The sequence below is a fragment of the Culex pipiens genome, chromosome 2 (genome assembly GCF_016801865.2).
Source record: "Culex pipiens pallens isolate TS chromosome 2, TS_CPP_V2, whole genome shotgun sequence".
In the NCBI taxonomy this organism is placed as follows: domain Eukaryota; kingdom Metazoa; phylum Arthropoda; class Insecta; order Diptera; family Culicidae; genus Culex; species Culex pipiens.
This window is the reverse complement of record NC_068938.1, coordinates 21420174-21443649: the sequence shown is the minus strand read 5'-3', so window position 1 is coordinate 21443649 and position 23476 is coordinate 21420174. Positions and strand designations below refer to the sequence as shown.

At 39.9% G+C, this 23476-nt stretch overlaps 2 protein-coding genes across 2 annotated transcripts in view; both read left to right on the top strand.

Annotated features, from left to right (window-relative positions):
- The window catches only part of LOC120428876 (NADPH oxidase 5), a 134923-nt gene that overhangs the window by 69292 nt on the left and 42155 nt on the right, over window positions 1-23476 (top strand). Inside the window, exons 3-4 of the mRNA XM_052707618.1 lie at window positions 21350-21461; window positions 21586-21683. Coding sequence (XP_052563578.1) covers window positions 21350-21461; window positions 21586-21683 — 210 coding nt within the window. The remainder of the gene's footprint in view (window positions 1-21349; window positions 21462-21585; window positions 21684-23476) is intronic.
- On the top strand, window positions 16296-18027 carry LOC120429795 (zinc carboxypeptidase-like). The gene is made up of 3 exons (XM_039594852.1): window positions 16296-16447; window positions 16508-16717; window positions 16794-18027. Exons 1-3 carry the CDS (start codon window positions 16368-16370, stop codon window positions 17761-17763), a joined length of 1260 nt encoding a protein of 419 aa, XP_039450786.1. The 5' UTR covers window positions 16296-16367; the 3' UTR covers window positions 17764-18027.

The following is a 23476-nucleotide window of genomic DNA, read 5'->3' as shown; positions in this document are numbered from 1 at the left end:
GCGCTGCTGCTGCTACGACACACAAGAAACTTTATAACTTATGATCAGTCATTATAGTTTCTATGTGGCTTCGGTACTAAAGTTGGCATAGTTGGGAGCCTTCTCCGGTCCTCTGAAGTCCACCGAGAGTACCGTAAAGATGGCCTTAGCCACTTTGCTGCTACTCTAGTATGAATTATCATAATCGTCTGTGTGGGGACACCGTTGCTTCGTCGGTCAGCCTTTAACAAGCCACACACTGTTCATAGTTATTCACGTGCACGCACCTTATTTTTCCTCAGGTGAAAACTGGATTTTGCCGGAGGTGTGAGATCGACCTCCCTGAAGGGGGACGCATTTTTTATCCGCGCACGTCACAAATATGGTTCGCAGAATTGGTCCTCGCGATGTGCGCCAAAAATGGTGCCCAAAGGCGCGCAGGCAGGTGAATCGATTAGCGAATCATACCTACATGTGCTGGCTGATTTTCATCGGATTTTGGCCACCGGGGTTGGGCCAAGCGAGATGGCCGGATTTGGTCCATGGGACGGACAGGCCCAAAACAGAGGTTTATCACGATGCAGGACTTTAATGGATGCTGGGACGTATTGATATGTAACTCGGACATGGAGAAGCTCTTCGATGGGATTAGTTGAAATGGTACAAACAAAAATAAAAAATACAAAAATACAAAAATACAAAAATACAAAAATACAAAAATACAAAAATACAAAAATACAAAAATACAAAAATACAAAAATACAAAAATACAAAAATACAAAAATACAAAAATACAAAAATACAAAAATACAAAAATACAAAAATACAAAAATACAAAAATACAAAAATACAAAAATACAAAAATACAAAAATACAAAAATACAAAAATACAAAAATACAAAAATACAAAAATACAAAAATACAAAAATACAAAAATACAAAAATACAAAAATACAAAAACACAAAAATACAAAAATAAAAAAATACAAAAATACAAAAATACAAAAATACAAAAATACAAAAATACAAAAATACAAAAATACAAAAATACAAAAATACAAAAATACAAAAATACAAAAATACAAAAATACAAAAATACAAAAATACAAAAATACAAAAATACAAAAACACAAAAATACAAAAATACAAAAATACAAAAATACAAAAATACAAAAATACAAAAATACAAAAATACAAAAATACAAAAATACAAAAATACAAAAATACAAAAATACAAAAATACAAAAATACAAAAATACAAAAATACAAAAATACAAAAATACAAAAATACAAAAATACAAAAATACAAAAATACAAAAATACAAAAATACAAAAATACAAAAATACAAAAATACAAAAATACAAAAATACAAAAATACAAAAATACAAAAATACAAAAATACAAAAATACAAAAATACAAAAATACAAAAATACAAAAATACAAAAATACAAAAATACAAAAATACAAAAATACAAAAATACAAAAATACAAAAATACAAATATACAAAAATACAAAAATACAAAAATACAAATATACAAAAATACAAAAATACAAAATTACAAAAATACAAAAATACAAAAATACAAAAATACAAAAATACAAAAATACAAAAATACAAAAATACAAAAATACAAAAATACAAAAATACAAAAATACAAAAATACAAAAAAAATGCAAAAAAAGTACAAAATTCAAAAAAATCCTGGGAAACGGATTTTTTTTTGAATTCCGGAAATTCCCGGGATTCCGGGAAATTTTTTATACAGTCGGAAAATTTCTGTTTTCATTATATTTGTCATGTGTTTCAAGCTTAGGCCGTTGCAAATATTATTCGAAGTTTATGTTGCTCCCCCCCCCCCCTCCCAACTCCCCCCTTCATAATCGGCTCGAAAAATAAGGGGCAAAATTTTTTTTTCCAAAAACTTCAAAATTAAAAAAAAAATAGATGTCGTTCAGCCAAGTTATCAGGGCAGCATGCCCTCTGGAGTAAGCCTGCAGCGTTGCAAGGTCAGGAACTATCCACTGGTAGGGTTTCCTCGGCGATGTCACTCCAGGTACTTACTTCGGGACACTTTTGCACCTTACTCACTGCACTATTACTTTGAACTATAACTGGACTCCACTTGTATTTCTTTCTGAGGGAAACACGTTGGTAGGATGATCTTCGAACTTGATATTATTGAATCTTCAACAGGGTTTTGTTCCAGGATGGATAAGTTACAGTAGCAATGTATGAATCACCTAATGCTTGATCATGTTACGTTAGCATTCGATATCTACGTAGAGAAATTTCGTGACCGAGTACATCCCTTCGATGCCCTAGTTTATTAATTAATTGAACCGATCTTCTCCTAGAATTCGACATGTACCCCAAAGGGTCAAATAGTTAAGCGGGTTGCCTACATTTCAAGCAACACTTAGATGTCCTGAGATTTCAAATCATTCTTGCCAGATTTACCGTTATTCTTCTATGGATCTTTAAGAGCGATTGAACGCATTTGTAACGTTCTCGTCCATTCCTCCTTTAGGATAGAAAAGGATGGCATACTAAAAATGAGTAGACCACGCCTTCTTTTAAGTTGACATAATGTAGTCCGAGCAGATGCCAGACATTCTTGGAAATCGATCGTACGATCTCGCCTGATTTCTTCGCACTTTCTACATCTTGTGCGCTGAAAACAATAGATTCTTTGTATCCTCACTTATGGTTTGCTGTGACGCCACTTGGTTTTGACCTTGATTTTAGAAATGTTGTGACTTCTCGCGACACTTGCGTTTCGTTTTGATCATCGATATTGAGCTGGACTGATTTCAAATATTTATTATGCTCGCGCGGCGACAATAGAGGTCTAATCAACTGAAAACAATTACAAATGTTTTTTTCCTGCGTTTAAAATCATATTTAGCATGTCTGGGATCGATCAAAAATATGTTCAATTGTTGTGAAATTTCAATGTACAGCACCACAAAAAAAAAAAAATTCCTGCGAAAAACAAACATTTCGTCAATACTTGGATATTTTGAAAACTAATGATAGCAAAACAACCAGGCAGGTGTAAAATGCTTTTGAAAACACTTATTTCATTCAAATGATGAGATCATTGCTTGTTTTTTATATATTTTTTTATTTTTTTGACACAACATATTGTTTTTATTTTATTTTTTTAGTTATGATGATACTACATACTTGGGTAAGAGCTGATTAACAGGTTATCATTTAGTAATCTCTAAAAAAATAAAAATGGCAACGCAGCGCATGCAACTTGAAAAAAAAATATAAGAAGTTACAAAACTTTAAAAACTTTAATTAATCTGTTTTAAAGCAAATACTCAAAAATAAAAAAATAAACATATTTTTGGTTGAATTTAACATAACTCCGACTCCGACTCCAACTCCAGGTAATCAAATTTTCAGCTCCGACTCCAACTCCGACTCCAGCTAATAAAATTTAGCTGACTCCGGCTCCGACTCCGACTCCAGCTGTTCGAGTTTTTACGACTCCGACTCCGACTCCAGGCTTCCCAAAAAGACCCGAATCCACCGACTCCGACTCCGACTCCACAGCCCTGATTTCCACAACCATATCTGAATTTCCAGATCAAAATTAGTTTTTTTTTTCAATCTCGGAAATTCCCAGGACAAAATAACAAAACTCCCGGGATTAGGGGATTCCCGGTTTGATAAAATCCCGGGATGGACGCACTATATATCGGGAACAGCTCCATACACTAGCTTCAAAGATTTATGTCTCAACAGCTTACCGGTGACATTTTTGCGGCTCAAAACATGACGTCCGTCGCTGGATCTCGTTCAGCACAGACTTCCCAATCCAATCAAGTCTTAGAAAAGTGAATCAATTATGTCAATTAACGACTTTGTCCGCGCGACCACTCTGCAGACCTGCCCCAGATCGAACCCGCAGGCGTACATCGGATCCGTATTGCATACCCATTAGAGACCTCCGGTCACTGAACAGGTAGCCGTCCGAGTCTCCCGAGACCGTGGACAACTTTTCAACCTTATGTCAAACACTTACAGCTCAAGATTCTCGGCAGGTTCTGCGCTACCGGTAACGGGTTTCGAGATCGATCTCCTCGGCGTGATCCGATCAGATCGGGCCCACCACCGGTGGCCAGGTCAGTCTCGAGGGACCACACGCGGAAAGCTGGTCCGGACAAGTGTTGCTCGCGCTTCGATCGCGCACACACCCCGAAGATACGGATCTCGGCGACGACCAGATTGGAATGTGTGGCGCGATCGGGCATTGACGAATGCCAGTAGCCATCAATCTCGCGCCGCTGGGAGCGAAATTGGAGCAACGCCGCACTGTGCACGCTGGAACGTGTTTGGTAAAGTGTGTAAAAACCTCCCCGCGGCGGTGTAGACTCCCAGGAGATTTGTCCGCACGGGAGGAGGAACAACCTGTTGGGCGGCTACGCCACGTATGGGTTGATCGATCAGTGACGGACACGTTTTAATTACCATTTTCGCGCAAGGGGTATCGTTTGTCAAGTCAGCGGGACTTTTCTCCTCGGGGTTATTTCTTTATTTTCTCCATTTGGGGGGATCGCGCTCGCGACACTGACAGGTGGTGTTGGCCGACGGGGGTTGATGGCGGGAGTCCGACGGATCGATCGAGGTTGACGAGTCAATACTGGAGTTCTTATCTTGGGGAGGTCGATCAATAATAAACATTTTTTCGTAGAACTCTACTATGAACCTAATTGTAGAACAAATAAACGTTTAAAAGTTCTTGAATTAGCTCCTGGCGGTGCTGATGCCCTTAGTGACTTATTGCTAAATATTTTGTACTAACTTTAAAAAAGAGATAAATTTTAAGTTATTGAGTCATGCCAAATAAATAGAATTGGAACACGTCACAAAATGTCATCAGCGTTTCAGAGTGCGTTGATTAGCCCCTCGAGGTGGAGATGCCCTTAGTATCCCCATGAGCATGACTAACTATGCAATTTGTTGTAAATGCATTAAGTCATTGAAGAAATGTTGGGGAAAAGAATTTCTTCGGCATTTTACTGTTCCAAATTCGCCGAAAACCCTTAGCTAATCGTCATGGATTAAGTTGTACCAATCGACGCAACCTCGTAACGCTCAAAACTCGTTCCGATCAGGCCACCATAAATAACAAATGCAATTCAGATTACGCAAACGATCCGCCGAACCAGTTTCTTTCCGCAATAAAGATTTAATTTTTATTCCCAAATCGCTCCAACTTCCCTCTTTGCAACTTGCATGGTTTTGTACGTCCCAACCAGGTCATTTCGATTATCGCGCGCCACGCACCTCAATTTGCATTCCCGGCACGACTTGTATTAAGTTATCTGGACCGGCAAATCTGCGGGCTGGGTCGGTCGCCCATCTTTGGAACACACTTGAACTTCTGAATTTCGCGCGCCCGAAACCGGAGCAATCGCGCGAGTGCGGTGTAATCGCCTTGTACGGCAAGTTGCTTCCGAGCTACCCCTCCTCCGAGTGACAACTCAACGAAATATGAATTATCTCACCTGTGCCATCTGTGCCAGGTCTCGGGTTCGTTGGTTGGTGTTACGAGGAATGTTCTGTTTAAGGGGTTACGCCTTGTAAATCTCTCTCTTTTTTGTAAAAACAAAAGCGAAGTATTAACCCACTAAAATTCGGTCGTATAAACGCAGTTTTTCCCTTACGTAACTCCTTAAATCCCGGAGATCCCGGCTCACGATAATTACCTTGACCAACTCAAAACCACACCGGTAACACGAGTAGTTTCGCGAAATCGGACAGAATCCGCGTGAGCGCGGAGAGATGGCGTGTCCTGTCCTTGTCGGTGTCCACGATGACCACAAGGCCGGACCGATGGTCCGGGAAGGGAGGAACGAGAACAAGCGAGTTCTCGTGTACTTTTGCGCGCCAAACGAACACGCGCAAAAGCCTGCGCGCCCTCCCCGTCCTGCACACGCAATTCAATTTGTCAGTTTCGATTGGTCCCATATATTTTGTGGAAGAAGGCAGGTCCCAAGGATCTCGGCGAGGAGAAAAATTAATATTGAAATTAATGCACGACAGTTCACATTCGTAAAACATGAGCTTGCGTCGTGTTTTTCGTGCCGCGCGAAAAGCTTTCTTCTTCCCCTTTTCTGGGAAGAGGGTGGGAGCGCCCTTTTCGGTCTGGAAATCCAACATGATTTATGATGATGGTTTTGGTTCCAATTTTTTAATCCCTGCGTACTTGGCTTTCGGGTATTGTTGCGCAAAAAAGCGGTGGACCATTTACCGATCGCACAGATATTGTATGGGAACGATGGTACAAACAGTAATTGCTTGCATTCAAGTCCTAAAATAATCTGAAATTATGAGTCTAAGTCCTAAAAGATCAAATCCGTAAAATCATGTCTTAGTCATTGTGCTAGTTCATGTTCTAAATCCTGAGAGTCGTTTCGCAAGTCCAAGTCCAAGTCAAATCTAAGTCAAGTCTACGTCAAGTCTAAGTCAAGTCTAAGTCAAGTCTAAGTCAAGTCTAAGTCAAGTCTAAGTCAAGTCTAAGTCAAGTCTAAGTCAAGTCTAAGTCAAGTCTAAGTCAAGTCTAAGTCAAGTCTAAGTCAAGTCTAAGTCAAGTCTAAGTCAAGTCTAAGTCAAGTCTAAGTCAAGTCTAAGTCAAGTCTAAGTCAAGTCTAAGTCAAGTCTAAGTCAAGTCTAAGTCAAGTCTAAGTCAAGTCTAAGTCAAGTCTAAGTCAAGTCTAAGTCAAGTCTAAGTCAAGTCTAAGTCAAGTCTAAGTCAAGTCTAAGTCAAGTCTAAGTCAAGTCTAAGTCAAGTCTAAGTCAAGTCTAAGTCAAGTCTAAGTCAAGTCTAAGTCAAGTCTAAGTCAAGTCTAAGTCAAGTCTAAGTCAAGTCTTAGTCAACTCTAAGTCAAGTCTTAGTCAAGTCTAAGTCAAGTCTACGTCAAGTCTAAGTCAAGTCTGAATCAATTCTAAGATAAGTGTAAGTCAAGTCTTTATCAAGTCTAAGTCCAAGGCAAGTTTAAGTCCAAGTCCGTCCCCGAAAAGCATTTGATTAGGTCCAACAAAAAAAGCCTACCCTTAAAACAATCCCGCGAAAAACAGGGAGTGGTCGTAAATAAAATTCGCGAACCCACCTTCACACCAAGCATTTTTTTTATATGTTTCCATTCAAAGCCGCAATCCAGTTGAACTTTATTCCCCCCTGAACACTCGAAAACAATTTAAGCGAGATTAATAGCGAGCAATTCCACGACCCGACGCGGCGGTGGAAATTTATCGCCGTCACAGTCGATTAGCGGTCAATTTTTGCGCTTGCGAAATTCTTTGAAGGGAGGCTGTTGGGAACGCGAAGGAGTGCACTCTGAAGCGCGGGAAATTAATCGATGACAATTGTACGGATTAATCAGTGGCTGCATTGAACAATGCTGGGGGTAGGCATCCGAAATTGGTCTTAATTCTTTAAAAAAAAATCAATAGAGCAATTTAAATTTACCCTCTCTTTGTTATTTAGGGCTTGCGACCGTTTTTTTCAAATTTAATTTAGATAAGAGAGCTAAAAAACTAAAGTCAATGAGTTTCTTAGAATGTGTACAACAAACAAGATCTCTGGATTTGCTTTGAAGTGCGATTAGATCCTCGTGGTGGAGATGCCCTTAGTATTGAATTTAAAAAAAAATACTCAGGAGTCTCTAGAAACACGTGCACTTTGATTTTCTCAAAAATATTCATTTGAGGACCACTAAGTTCATGCTTCCCCTCGAAATTTAAAGACTTACCGACTCCGAGTCCTAAAAGTTCTTACTTCACCGACTACAACTCCACAAGTTCGAATTTTAGCATTGAAATCTAATCACAACGAATCAAAGGTTTCTTTTAGGCAAAAGAAAATCTTAGCTTAGCATCTTAGCTAACCATGTCGTTTTCTGACGTTCCGAGAAAAACGCGTTTTAATGTTTGACCTTGAATAAACAAAAACGAGAGCACGCAATGTAAACAATAATAAACACGTTTTTATGGCTAACCATTTTGTGCATTGTCCCGAAGTTTGGTTGAATTTTGTTGCCGAACTCCAGAGTTATAATTACAAATGTTTACGGTAGTCGGGCTTGTACGTGTGTCAAACGCGTTCTGACCTGAAATCCCTTTGGACAGGTTGTCGCACAGCAGTTTTCAGGGTGTGTCAAGATAGCATGACAAGATTGAAACTTATTGCATATAAAAAGTGACATCAATGCACGGAGTTTTTTCGGTGTTTATTGAATATCTCAGGGTTGATATCGAATCTTTGGGATCTGTGAGGGTCAGAAGGTGAGACATTGTAAACTGCACAAAATGGCATTCTCAACTAAATTTGGCACAAAAAGCACGTGCGACAAGATATCACATTGTCATCTTGGTCTGATTTTACAGGAAATAAGTGATTACGTAGGTTACTTTCTGTCCACGTTAAAATGCAGAACAAACGACCTTTGCGTGCAGCTTTCATCGCATGGACCACAAATTAAAAAATAAAAAGAGCGTTAAAGAACGCAAAAGCTTGCGCTTCAAATTTCAGCTAATTGATAAAACCACTTAAAATCGGCATAAATTAACAGCAAATGTCGATTTCCTCCTCGAAACCGCATAAGTGCCCGGTGATGACTTCTCGCGAAAAGGTACCGCGCGCGCAGATTGTGTACCTGTCACCTTAAAAAACATACAAAAGTCGCACCCCCTTCATCCCCCTACGCCCCTGTAACACCCAGAGTGAAGGTCTCGCCAAAAAGGGTTCCCTGCCCATATTTGGTCCGGAAAACATCAAAATAATCGAAAACAACGGAACGTCCATAAAATAAATAAAAAGAGCGCAACCTGAAGCAACAACCAGCAGGGCGGCCAGGACAGTCTATAAATTTGATAATTTCTGACAGTTGGCCACCGCCGAAAACAACATGGCGGCGGTGGCGAGTGATATGTCGACGCTCGACATGCGTCCGACGCGCCGGTCGACCAATTTTAATGTATCAATTTTCTCGAAAAAGTCTACGGCGGCGCTGACTGATATGTTGGTAAAGGTTTTTTTTGGTTCGAACCAAATTTATAATATACATCATGATCATGAAGGGAACGTGCGCTCTGCGAAAAAAAAAAGTGAACCAGTTCTTCCGATTCCAAAAATGGGCACAAAACGACCAAAGTTGTAAATGGGTTTTATAATAATTTAATTCAATTTTTATTTAAGTTGCCTTTCGGAAAGCACCTTTTTTTGCTCCAGATCGATCGTCGGACTTAAAATGCAAAAAACTTACGCCAAGTTGGGGGTGCTGAGGTGAAGATTGGTCGCGAATTAAATAAATTAATTTGAGCGCACGTGCACGCCGTGGTGGGCGCTTAAGGTGGCTCGGTAATAAAGCTAAAAAAACTTAAAATAATTTAGCCGTTTAAGGAGTGATTGAAGCCGACCAAAGGTAAGCTTTTGCTGCGGCTTTTTTAATGTTTGCACCGCTAAAACAAAAATAAAACAGGTGAAAAGACTGAGTCACGATCCGGATTCTACACGATGCCACCTTCGACGAAACAGTTTTTGGGTGGTATCACTTTGCACTTGATTTATTCCAGTGGTATTTGAACTTAAAAGTTATTGAAACCATGACATTACCACATTACTCTTCATTAGGGTTAGTGAATTTTCACGATTTCGCGGACAGCGTGAAATTCGTGAAATTTGAAGATTTCCGTGAAATCCCGTGAAATTCGTGAAATTTGAAGATTTCCGTGAAATCCCGTGAAATTTATCAATTTTGTCAAATCTATTCTTTGAAACAACAACATAATAAATATTTGATCCATAAAGACCATTGAAGTAAATTTTATAGATTTTTATTTGAAGAATTTTTAGCAAAACATACATAAAATTGTGATGACGTTTTCTGAGAACTAAATGCTGTGAATATTTTTTAAATCATGTTAACAAAAATCACTCAAAGTAACAAAACGGAGGATAACATCAATTATTTGATTCCAGTTATTCTCTTGCACAGTTTTTTTAAGTTGAATTTATTTGTTTTTAGAAATCAATTAAAAGCAAAGATTAAAGCAAAAGAAACATTCAGCATAAACAGTATATTCCCTGAAAACAAAGGAGCAAGCAATAAGGATATAAAATGTGAAAGGAAAAAATACTGAGGATTAGATTATTATTTAGAGTATCAATAAAAGTTTACCAGTTATTTATTTAGTAATATTTTTATTGACTTAAAAAAACTTACAACTTTTATTTTGAAGGTATAATTTTAAAAGAAATTTTAAGCTATTCAAGCTTTTTTTTATTCATGATAAAATTAAAAGTATTTTTGTTCTTTAAAATCATCTTTTAAAAACATTTCTGATTTTTTCTGAGTCCTGTTTAATTGTGTGGATGGTTCACAAAGAAGATAAAAAACTTTTATTTTTATTTTGAATAAATTATTAACGATTTCGCTACAGATTAAATTGAGTTTGCCTATTGATTTCAAATTTAGTTTTTTGGAAAATGAGATGAAAACCATAAACATTTTTTTACTGTGCAAAAAACGCAGAAAAAAAATACTTTGACATGAAATTCAATAAATCAGTGAAAACTTTTTAGTTTTATGAGCCGAATATTTAAAAAAACAGTTCAATAAATGAGAAAACGCATGCCTCACATTTTGTTTCAAAATATATATAGAACCAGTTCATAAACCACGTGGATTTTTTTTTTTTTTTTGAAAATTAGGAAAAGTGGTTTTTTGTGTCACTTTCAAATTAAATGAAGATTTTTTTAGTTTGTTCAAAAATAATTTATAATGAAGCATAAAAAGTAGTTTCTTTCATTTTAGCATAAGATTTTCAGAGTTATTTCAACATTTTTCACGCTCCGCGAAATTTCCGTGAAATTTTGTGTTTTGAAATAAGGTCCCCGTGAAATTTGTAATGGAAAAGAAAAGAATTTTATTTCGTGTTTCATCCTAGTTGGCTTGCCCACAAGCAGAAGAAAATCAGTTCAATTAGTTGGGTGGTGACGCGCGGTCAATTATGTGGCATTGTGTGTGAAAAGAAAAGAATTTTATTTCGTGTTTCATCCTAGTTGGCTTGCCCACAAGCAGAAGAAAATCAGTTCAATTAGTTGGGTGGTGACGCGCGGTCAATTATGTGGCATTGTGTGTGAAAAGAAAAGAATTTTATTTCGTGTTTCATCCTAGTTGGCTTGCCCACAAGCAGAAGAAAATCAGTTCAATTAGTTGGGTGGTGACGCGCGGTCAATTATGTGGCATTGTGTGTGAAAAGAAAAGAATTTTATTTCGTGTTTCATCCTAGTTGGCTTGCCCACAAGCAGAAGAAAATCAGTTCAATTAGTTGGGTGGTGACGCGCGGTCAATTATGTGGCATTGTGTGTGAAAAGAAAAGAATTTTATTTCGTGTTTCATCCTGGTTGGCTTGCCCACAAGCAGAAGAAAATCAGTTCAATTAGTTGGGTGGTGACGCGCGGTCAATTATGTGGCATTGTGTGTGAAAAGAAAAGAATTTTATTTCGTGTTTCATCCTAGTTGGCTTGCCCACAAGCAGAAGAAAATCAGTTCAATTAGTTGGGTGGTGACGCGCGGTCAATTATGTGGCATTGTGTGTGAAAAGAAAAGAATTTTATTTCGTGTTTCATCCTAGTTGGCTTGCCCACAAGCAGAAGAAAATCAGTTCAATTAGTTGGGTGGTGACGCGCGGTCAATTATGTGGCATTGTGTGTGAAAAGAAAAGAATTTTATTTCGTGTTTCATCCTGATTGGCTTGCCCACAAGCAGAAGAAAATCAGTTCAATTAGTTGGGTGGTGACGCGCGGTCAATTATGTGGCATTGTGTGTGAAAAGAAAAGAATTTTATTTCGTGTTTCATCCTAGTTGGCTTGCCCACAAGCAGAAGAAAATCAGTTCAATTAGTTGGGTGGTGACGCGCGGTCAATTATGTGGCATTGTGTGTGAAAAGAAAAGAATTTTATTTCGTGTTTCATCATGATTGGCTTGCCCACAAGCAGAAGAAAATCAGTTCAATTAGTTGGGTGGTGACGCGCGGTCAATTATGTGGCATTGTGTGTGAAAAGAAAAGAATTTTATTTCGTGTTTCATCCTAGTTGGCTTGCCCACAAGCAGAAGAAAATCAGTTCAATTAGTTGGGTGGTGACGCGCGGTCAATTATGTGGCATTGTGTGTGAAAAGAAAAGAATTTTATTTCGTGTTTCATCCTGATTGGCTTGCCCACAAGCAGAAGAAAATCAGTTCAATTAGATGGGTGGTGACGCGCGGTCAATTATGTGGCATTGTGTGTGAAAAGAAAAGAATTTTATTTCGTGTTTCATCCTAGTTGGCTTGCCCACAAGCAGAAGAAAATCAGTTCAATTAGTTGGGTGGTGACGCGCGGTCAATTATGTGGCATTGTGTGTGAAAAGAAAAGAATTTTATTTCGTGTTTCATCCTAGTTGGCTTGCCCACAAGCAGAAGAAAATCAGTTCAATTAGTTGGGTGGTGACGCGCGGTCAATTATGTGGCATTGTGTGTGAAAAGAAAAGAATTTTATTTCGTGTTTCATCCTAGTTGGCTTGCCCACAAGCAGAAGAAAATCAGTTCAATTAGTTGGGTGGTGACGCGCGGTCAATTATGTGGCATTGTGTGTGAAAAGAAAAGAATTTTATTTCGTGTTTCATCCTGGTTGGCTTGCCCACAAGCAGAAGAAAATCAGTTCAATTAGTTGGGTGGTGACGCGCGGTCAATTATGTGGCATTGTGTGTGAAAAGAAAAGAATTTTATTTCGTGTTTCATCCTAGTTGGCTTGCCCACAAGCAGAAGAAAATCAGTTCAATTAGTTGGGTGGTGACGCGCGGTCAATTATGTGGCATTGTGTGTGAAAAGAAAAGAATTTTATTTCGTGTTTCATCCTAGTTGGCTTGCCCACAAGCAGAAGAAAATCAGTTCAATTAGTTGGGTGGTGACGCGCGGTCAATTATGTGGCATTGTGTGTGAAAAGAAAAGAATTTTATTTCGTGTTTCATCCTGATTGGCTTGCCCACAAGCAGAAGAAAATCAGTTCAATTAGTTGGGTGGTGACGCGCGGTCAATTATGTGGCATTGTGTGTGAAAAGAAAAGAATTTTATTTCGTGTTTCATCCTAGTTGGCTTGCCCACAAGCAGAAGAAAATCAGTTCAATTAGTTGGGTGGTGACGCGCGGTCAATTATGTGGCATTGTGTGTGAAAAGAAAAGAATTTTATTTCGTGTTTCATCATGATTGGCTTGCCCACAAGCAGAAGAAAATCAGTTCAATTAGTTGGGTGGTGACGCGCGGTCAATTATGTGGCATTGTGTGTGAAAAGAAAAGAATTTTATTTCGTGTTTCATCCTAGTTGGCTTGCCCACAAGCAGAAGAAAATCAGTTCAATTAGTTGGGTGGTGACGCGCGGTCAATTATGTGGCATTGTGTGTGAAAAGAAAAGAATTTTATTTCGTGTTTCATCCTGGTTGGCTTGCCCACAAGCAGAAGAAAATCAGTTCAATTAGTTGGGTGGTGACGCGCGGTCAATTATGTGGCATTGTGTGTGAAAAGAAAAGAATTTTATTTCGTGTTTCATCCTAGTTGGCTTGCCCACAAGCAGAAGAAAATCAGTTCAATTAGTTGGGTGGTGACGCGCGGTCAATTATGTGGCATTGTGTGTGAAAAGAAAAGAATTTTATTTCGTGTTTCATCCTGATCGGCTTGCTCAAGTCCTTCCTATATCATCGTTGATCGGGAGGCACGACGTCGTGTGAATTGTTGCATTAAAATAAGTTTAAGTATTACTGTAAATGACTGTAAAAAGTCCTTCCTATATCATCAATGTCGTCTGGGTAATCGTGATGAAAAATTACATTTATTCAGTATTTAAATACCTGTGCGCGAGTGTTTTGGTGTGCTAATTAGAAAGACCTTCCCATAGCATCGTTGCTCGGAAGGCTCGCCGACGGGTTTGTTATGAAAGTCCTCCCCATAGCATCGTAGCTCGGGAGGCATCGAAAAGCCAATACCTTATCCTACTAACCCAAAAAAAAATAATCACGTGATGCTTGAAGGAGATGCTGTGGATTCAACGGTCTCAAGCGGTATCAACAAGTATATAGCGAAAAACTATGTGCTTGATGAGTCTGCAACTTCAACTATCGGACTAACATTCCTCCCTTTTGTTGAACTGCAGGCTTCTTGGGAGGGCGCCGGTATTGACTAATAAAGTCGGGGTCTTCAGGGGTTAAACAGTGAACGGATGGTTGGCTCCCACTGATCATTTTTGATTCATTGTTTAACTTCAGCTGATCTGTCAATAACGGAGTAGCAGCTCATTGGCAGTCAACCATGCTCATGCTCATGCTCATGCTCAAGGTCCCCGTGAAATTTGTAATTTTTCAGCGTGAAATCACTAAGCTACTTCATCATAGTTAAAACGAACACTTTCGACTTGTATTTTTTCGACCTTTTGTCCATTCGACCTTTTGCCTTACCCGACCCCTCTTTAATTTTCGTGAAACTTTGTCCTAAGGGGTAATTTTGGTCCCTGATCAAGAATTCGAAATCCACATTTCATTTTCTCGTACACAGAAAAAATAATGTAAATTTGGAAGCTGTAATTTTAGAAGGTTGAATATTAACTCTTTTATGATGTAATTTTACCTCAATTTAGACTGAAAAAGTGACATTACACCAGAAAAGTGGAAAAATTACACATTTCCAGAGATAAAATTACACCTTTTTTCTGGCATAAAAGATGTACCCCTTCCCAGATGTAGGGTAGGGTACACAGAAAAAAATAATGTAAATTTGGAAGCTTTAATTTTGGAAGGTTGATGGTGTAATTTTACCTCAATTTAGACTGAAAAAGTGACATTACAACAGAAAAGTTGTAAAATTACACATTTCCAGAGGTAAAATTACAACTTTTTTCTGACATAAAAGATGTACCCCTTCCCAGATGTAATATTACCATGATTTTTTTTTCTGTGTAGTCATCAATGGTTTTCAACTTTCAACGATTTTTCTAATTTTTTCATCAGCATGTCTTAATGAGCTTTTAGTTGCATTATCTTTCTTTTAATGTGTTCTATCATTGACCAAAATATGAGATCGATCCGACATCTACAGCCAGAGTTATTCAACTGTCTCATTGTAGACGCACTTGGCAGGAACAATGAGACAGCTGGGGAACAATGAGACACTCTACGAAAATCAACATTTTTCTAGCAAAACATCATGTTTTTTTATTGTTCCATTGCAGGTGACTTGTCTTGAACATTTTAGAGCAATTTTGCCAACATGAAACTTTTAATAACAAAAGTTACACTAAAAAGTATTTAAATTTTGTAAAATCCATATATTAATACCAAATAACTTTGTATTTTTGGTTAAATGAAGTTTAAACTCTATAAATATGCCAAAAATCACTTTTAATTCATGTTTTGAAAGATTTCCATCGATTTTGAAAAGTTTATTGAAGAAAACTCAAAGTGTCTCATTGTTACCCATGGGCTGAAATGAGTGGGGAACAATGAGACAGTCCTGAATTCTGGGTGTATTCTAAATTTTGGCCAAATCTAATGAAAGGACATTGTAGCCCAACTTAATCCCTATGGAACGTCGAAAGACATTTAAAGAAATATTAGTTTTGGTGTAAATGGCAGCCTTACGAGCGAAAAAGTATTTTTTGTCCATGATTTACTTTTACACCCCAGAATCAAACATTTATGAATTACTTTTCAAGGGAGCGTCCATAACCAAAGCCACTTATATGGCAGACGTGTATCCAGTAGACACACCTTTCCCCCAAATATGAGCCTGATTGGTTGAAACTACGACTTATGAGAGCCATTTTATCATTGTTCCCCGTGTCTCATTGATGACTACTCTACCCTAATATATATTTTTTTTTCGTTGAATGTTTTCTAGCTTTAAACGTTAATGAGATGTTGGTGCCAAGGAACCATCCATAAACCACGTGGACATTTTTTTTTTTTTTTGAAATCTCGTATTTTTCTCCAAAACAAAAATAATATTCATAGTTTTTTGGAAGTGAGCATTGAAATGACGTACAGATGAGTAATTTGAAGCCATTTTTAATTCGTTCAATTCATGTAATCTGAGTTATTTTTACAATTCTAGATACGCTTTTTCGCTTTCGACCTTTTTCACACTTCCAGTTTTGCAGACAAGAAAGAAAACCATTGCAAATTCTAAACTAATTCTCACTAATGAAGTCGTCATAAACCGAAGTCAATACTTCTGTTCCTGATTGATGTTTGTAAACACGATATTAACGATTCTCAAGCGGTTTATAAAACCCCAAGTTATTCGGCCTCCTAGAATAGTCTTACAAAATCGGTTCCACAATGGTCTTCAACTACCGACTACTTGTTCTAGTCGTATTACCGACCATCCTAACCAGCTCCCAAGCAAACCGTTACGATGGGTAAGTGCGATCGACCTGCTTGTCATCTCCGTACCTAATCCAAATCCCCCCATCACACAGTTTCAAACTGTACGAACTGTCCGACGACACCGGCCACGAGGTCCAGCTGCTGCAGTACCTGCAGCGGCACCGTCCCTCCTGCGACGTCTGGGCGCTCTCCAAGCTCGGCCACAAGCGCGTGCTCGTGCCGCCGACCCTCCAGAAGTCGGTGGAGAAGTTCTTCGCCGACTACCACGTGAACTACACGCTCCAGGTCGAGGACTTTGGCAGGTGTGTGGGCGCATCTCGTGGTTTGGGGGTCCGAGGCGGTCCGACTGATTTTTGTTTGTTTTGTTTTTGTGGTTAGGGTTTACGAGGCTCGTCAGAAGGAGAGTTTGGTTGCGGAGGGGGATGGGACGTTCCTGAACAGCTTTCCGACTTACGAGGAGATCAACGAGTATCTGATGAAGCTCGCGATGGAGAACTTTGAGTGGATCCGGATTCGGGTGATTGGGTGGTCGGTGGAGGGTCGTCCGATACGAGCGATCACGATCAATCCGAAGAAGCAGGATACGATCATCGTGGATGCGGGGGTGCACGCTAGGGAGTGGATCACGGTGTCGGCGGCGCTGTACTTGATCAAGAAGCTGATCGATGACAGTGATCAGTATAGGATGTTTCACGAGTACAAGTGGGTGATTGTGCCGCTGGTGAATCCGGACGGGTACATGTACTCGATGTCTACGGATCGGTATTGGCGGAAGAATAGGAGGCGGTATAACGGGACGTGTGGTGGGGTTGATATAAACAGGAATTTCGGATATAATTGGGATGCTGGAGCAGAGGAGTACGCGAGCCAGTGTCATGCGGGATATCGAGGAGCTGCGGCGTTTTCGGAACCGGAGACCAAAGCGCTCCGTAGCATTCTGGACAACAACGATGAGGCTAAGCTGTACATCAGTCTGCACAGCTATGGAGGTTACCTGATCTACCCGTGGACGTCAAGTAGCTCCCAGGTCAAGAACGTGGCTAATCTTCGTAAGGTTGGAGTGGACGCGGCTCGTGCCATCTGGCAGTACAGCAAGAACGAGTACAAGGTGGGCGCGAGTTCGGAGATTCTGCGCTACCAGGCCACCGGAACTAGCATCGATTACGCGTACTCGGTGGGAATTCAGCTGCCGTTTGTGCTGGAGATTGCCGAGTACGGATACAGTGACTTCCAGCCTCCGGCCAAGGCGATCAACGAGCTGGTGAAGGAGACCTTCGTTGGTATCAAGGAACTGGTGTACGGCATGCGACGGCTGCTTGCGCAAAACGCCAACACAAAAGGTCGTTAAATGTGCGGTGGGATTATCCCTGAAAGCGTTTTGCAGTATTTTGTTCGCCGATGAGATCGGGCAGGATTATAATAATGTGTTAATTTTTACGACGTGGACATGTTAATTCGGCGAAAATTTGTTTCTTTTCGGGAAGGTATTGAAATCGTCTTAAATCAGCAAAAGCGAATTGGGATAAGATCAAACACAAAGAAAAAAAAACTTATTGTAACGATCAACAAATAATTAATTCAATAAATTCAACTCATTAACGCGACCTGCTAAGTGACCAGCTTTAAATTTCACGCCACAAGAAGGTCCTTATCTGCTCACCGAACCGTATGTTTGCTCACAAAGCTCTTAATTCGGCGCGACTTCACGGACCCCTGCCGGCGCGAGTTGAGTTGTTTGTCTCCGCTGCGACGATGCGTGGGTTGACCACAAACCAACAACCATTTCTTCAGGACACAATCGTCGAAAGCTGCTGCTGCTGCTGTCGCGCACAAAAACAACTTCTTGACCATGTCGAGTGTGTTTTTCTTTCGGGGGGTGCTCAACGCTCAAGACCCTTCAGCCGGACGTCATGGAGACGGACTAGGGACCTAGATAGGGAAATGAAATGTTCTGGGAGAAATTTCAAACACTCAAAGTCATTCAAATTTAAGGTTGAAAAACTTGTAGTTTTTCTTTGGTGCTGGCACTTTTCTTGTACCGAACAAGCACAAACATAACACAAACTATCAGATTATCATCAACAACAGTTTTACAATACTTTTGATTGTTATAAGTCTCGTTTTTTTTGCCAAAATGATTTTAAATTGATTCCGACCTTGTTCTTACATGACCTTGTTGCTCGATTGGAACCCCGATTTGACAGATCGATTGGAACCCTGAGAGTGACATTTCGCCTCTCCATATAGGCTCTCTAAGACGGACGCCGCGGTGGTGTGGCGTTTAATTGGCACCCAAATTAATTGTCTTCCGTCTGTCCGGTTGTCGATAATTAACCCGAGGGTGCTGTGGAGGTTTACGGGGGGCGGTTCCGAGGCCTGGTGGGAGGATTCCTCGCAATAATATAAATAAGTTCGAGGGGTCTGCTTTTTTTTGGGGTTCTGCCTCCGGGGATTATGTCACGCTACTTGGGCTCGGATTGATGTGTGTGAGGTCAAATTAATGATCGCGCGGAACAAAAAGGGGGCCCTTTATTAGTGACCATTAAGGGTACACAATGGTATAATTATGGACCATTTCGCGTAACCCCTCAAGTGATCGGTTTTCGGACACGTCAATCCGTTGTTTTTCCTCGCCTTTATCTGGCCGCGGGTATCTCCCACAGAAATATACAAAACTGTTCACACTTTTGGTGGGCCCCCACGCGAGGTCGTCAGTTGGGCATGTCACTTGAAGAACCCTTTCCAAGGAGGGGGCTCAGACTGACGTGCGACAAGTGCGTTTCCGAACACGGCGAGTACTTGTTCAGCGCAGGTTTGTTCCAACGATCAAAGAAAGACACATTTGTAATTACCACTTTGGTGGGCACCTCCGACGACCAAAAGCGGGCCCCGCAGAAGCCGAACACCTCTCTAGGAGGTCTCAAAATGACTGACATTATATGAGCACACTGTCACTACTGCGTGGCGGCGGCGACGGCGGCAATATCTTAATGTTCTCGCGCAGAACTTGGACGTGGATTGTCATAACAGTATCGTTTCGCAATAAGTTTCGTTTGAAGTGGTGGTCGTTGCCGTTGGTGGTCTTTTGGCCTTGGACCGGATGGGACGGGACGCCGCACTGTAACCTGCGTTGAAAGTGCGTCAGGGGCTTAAGCCGTTCACTTGGGACGGAACAGCGTATGACTGTACAAATTAAGATAACAAATGCAGTGCTGTGAATCTTGGGTCGAATAATGGACTGGAGGCGGAATCGAAGATTACTGAAAGGTCAATGTGGATTATGGGGTAATTCTTGGATTAGCATAATTTGTTTGTTTAGATCTTGGAACAATGTTCAATGTGTGTCATTTTATAAACGCCAGTTTCTATTTTATGGTTCAATATTCACAATTCTACAATGCACAGTGGTCCAGATCGCAAAATTAAGTGGAAAATGGATTTTCCGAAAAATGGTGAAGTTTTGGAGCTTTGGTGTCTTCAGAAGAGTTGTTGAAAATGGAAAAGGGCAACTTTTGGTTTGGTTGAAAATTAGGGTGGTTCACGATTAGGGTGATTTTGAAAATCTAACTTTTCAGGAATATTTTAGGGATTTTTTTCGTTTCTAGACCAAATTTATAGAAAGCATCTAAACAAACCTTCAAAAATCAGTTTTTTTCAACGTGGCAATTCAGGGTTAAGTTTTAGAGAAAAGTGATATTGGGTGCACTTTAAGAGCTCTAAAAAACGAACATTTTTATTTTTTGACATGTCAATTTGAACTTAAGGGTCATAAATACAGCCATTTAAAGGTAAAAAAGATGCAAATTTAAGCGTCAGATTGCATTTGGAAGAAGAAATCTAGCACTACAAACGCTGAAAAAATCTCAGGGGTGTTTTTTCTTTAAATTCGAGATATCTTCATTTGAAAAAGTTTAATTTTCAAGGGAAAACCTTATGGGACCACCCTAACAAAATTCGAAAATCTCCAAATATATGTTTTTCTATGTAATTTTGCCCGCTGAATCTGAATCTGCCTCAGAATTGAACCAAAGTATCAAAAAAATCTATTTTGGGTTTCTATGTCAAATTATCATTCAAACCTAAAATATGACCAAACATTTATGTTTCGATGATTTGGCTAAATTCTGAGGGCAGATTCAGATTCAGCGAGCAAAAGTACATAGAAAAACATATATTTGGACGATTTTCGAATTTTGTTTGGATGGTCCCATATGGTTTTCCTTTGAAAATTAGACTTTTCAAATGAAGATATCTCGAGTTTAATAAAACAGCCCCGAATATAACTTTCCCCTAAAACTTAACCCTGAATTGCCACGTTCAAAAAACTGATTTTTGAAAGTTTGCTCAGATGCTTTCTATAAATTTGGTCATACACGAAGAAAAAAGAGTTCCCAAAATCGTGAACAAGCGTTCATGAAAATGGGAACCACGAACAAAGTGTTCAAATTTCATGGTACGTTTTTCAAAATCGTACCATGGGATTTGAACACTTTGTTCGAGGTTCTCATTTTCATGAACGCTTGTTCACGATTTTGGGAACTCTTTTTTCTCCGTGTAGAAAGAGTAGATTACGAGATAAAATGTTGGTGTCTTTGACAAAGTTGCTTGGATTAGCAACCCCAACAACTTTATAGAAGACGAAAAAATTCCCTAAAATATTCCTGAAAAGTTAGATTTTCAAAATCACTCTAACCCTGAACCACCCTAATTTTCAACCAAACCAAAAGTTGCCCTTTTCCATTTGCAACAACTCTTCTGAAGACACCAAAGCTCCAAAACTTCACCATTTTTCGGAAAATCCGTTTTCCACTTTATTTTGCGATCTGGACCACTGTTCAATGATACAAAATCTAAATATTTTTTTATATCATGTTTTTTTAGGTCCAACAAAATCATTAATCTAATATTTTTTCTCGTTTTCTATCCAATTCCAGTGAAGAAAAACAGATGGACTTTGCCGAACAGCTGGAGTCGGTCGCGTACGTGCTCTGCGGCGAGGGAACGGTAACCTACGAAAAGTTCTGCCAAATATGGCACGCCAAAGGGGTAAGATATCCCGAGCTCCAAGCTCCGAGAGACTCTGATTGACAGGGATCAATCATTTTCCGAAACGCCGTCGTTTTAATTACTCCTCTTTTCTGCTGCCGCTGCTTGCTACTATCGATTACAGATCTTGGACAAACTGTACCGGCTGATCGACGTCGACTCGACCAACCTGCTGTCGACCAATCAAATTATGGAGTTCATCTCGAACCTCACCAACGCAAGGTAGGTCCAACTTGGCTTAATTATCCGCTCTCCAATTATCATTAGGATTAGTTCGGTGCCATTACACGTCGGCTGGTCAGTCCCCCTAGCTTTTCTCTAGGGTTCGTTCGGGGAGGTCCCTAACGAAGGTTTAAAGACCTCCGACAAAAAACCCCCGCCACACTGGAAATTAGTTTCACTGTCGCGCAGTAATTAAACTTATTATACAATCAACACTTGGCAATCACGACGCGTCGCGTCGTCTAAAGTTGGGGCTTAAAAATTGCTTTTCTCCTAATACGGTTATCTACCGAGCCCCCCTTTTTTCAGCAAAAAACAAAGCCCGATCGACCCTTCGATCTTCGAGCCCATATCAAGATCTTCAATCTACTGCCAGCAAGACTTCGTGCGAGATAATGATCTGGACCAGCGAAAGCAAACTGCTGGCTGCTGGCTGATCGATGAAGTCCAGCTCAAGTCCCATGGGGTATGGTGGCCAATTAATGTACCTACTCCCGCGCCGGCACCACAAAGAGGCGGACGGTCCAGACACGTCCGTCAGACACCATCGTCGGCGCAGATCTTAATCTTTGTGGCAGGTGACTTGATTTGCGGGCTTGCGATTTTTTTCGGGATTCGCGAAAATGTCTTCATTTGGGGCCGTTCGTTTGATTAGCAGAATTGCCCATTTGGGGTTTTCAAGTTTTTGCAAAAAAAAATATTTTCCTTTTTTTAGTTTTCTTTAAATTTGTTTATGATTTTGAATTCAAAATATTTGTCTACAAATCAAGTTTTCCTGACTGTTTTTCAATGTTCATCCAGGTCCATTAATGTAAATACGTTATTCAAGGTCTAGAAGGGGTGGCCTAAAGGTATCTCTTTCCGATAGAATAACTTGTAACGTGTTCCATTGATACGATAAAAATGTTGTGTCTTTGAAAAAACAACACGTAAAGGACTAATAAATTGTTGATACACACGACAATTACGAGATGTTCACTTGAGTTATGCTATTTTGATTGTTACACTCAGTTATTTGATCTGTTCTATGTATTAATATAAAATTTAAAAGAACTATTGTATATTGATTGATAGCGTATCCATTACAGGAATAAAAAAGTATATTATTCATTAAATCAATAAAACACGATTTAAAATCTTTCATGAATTTTTGCCCCCCTTCAAAAACCTGATTTAGTATCCAACACCTGGTTTTCTGCTTCCTTTCAAACATTCAACTCATGCCCAACAATTACTCATTCAGGCTGTTACCGTTTATCACGTCATTCAGCCCTGATGCTAAACCTCAACCACATTCCATCGATCCACAATTGAAAGGTGAAAATCATTCTCGCTAACGACCTGAACTTCACTGCACTTTTTTGCACCACTTGGCAGAATATTGCACTTGATCCCTCCACTCTTCAGTTGGTAGCCGCGGCGGCCGTGCTTCCAAAACGGTAGCACTTGTGTGCCACGAGGGTATTACATTGCATAAATTGAAGAGTCCAGTCTCGCTCCAGGGACCCCCTCGCAAACACAAACAGGTTAAGTCAACAAACGAGATCGAGCCTCGTGAGATCGAGATGGATCGCTTTTCGCGGCCAATCTTATCCACTTGCTCGTCGGCGTTTGAAACCCATCATCATCAGCTTTTCACAGCTTCACGAAGGGAGAAGAAGAGCGGTTGATCATGATCGAGCACATCTTCGCGCACCGCTCTTGCGATCTTGCGCCGCCACGGAAGCCGCGAGCGCGATCGATTCCTAAGAGCGCAGTCCCAAGAGATTGATCGCGGGTATCGCGCCCGTCAC

Excerpts from the sequence above, each read along its gene's own strand:
- LOC120429795 (XM_039594852.1), top strand. The coding sequence starts at position 16,368 with ATGGTCTTCAACTACCGACTACTTGTTCTAGTCGTATTACCGACCATC. Across the intron at positions 16,448-16,507 it reads CAAGCAAACCGTTACGATGG|TTTCAAACTGTACGAACTGT; the intron begins GTAAGTGCGATC and ends CCCATCACACAG. Across the intron at positions 16,718-16,793 it reads CAGGTCGAGGACTTTGGCAG|GGTTTACGAGGCTCGTCAGA; the intron begins GTGTGTGGGCGC and ends TTTTGTGGTTAG.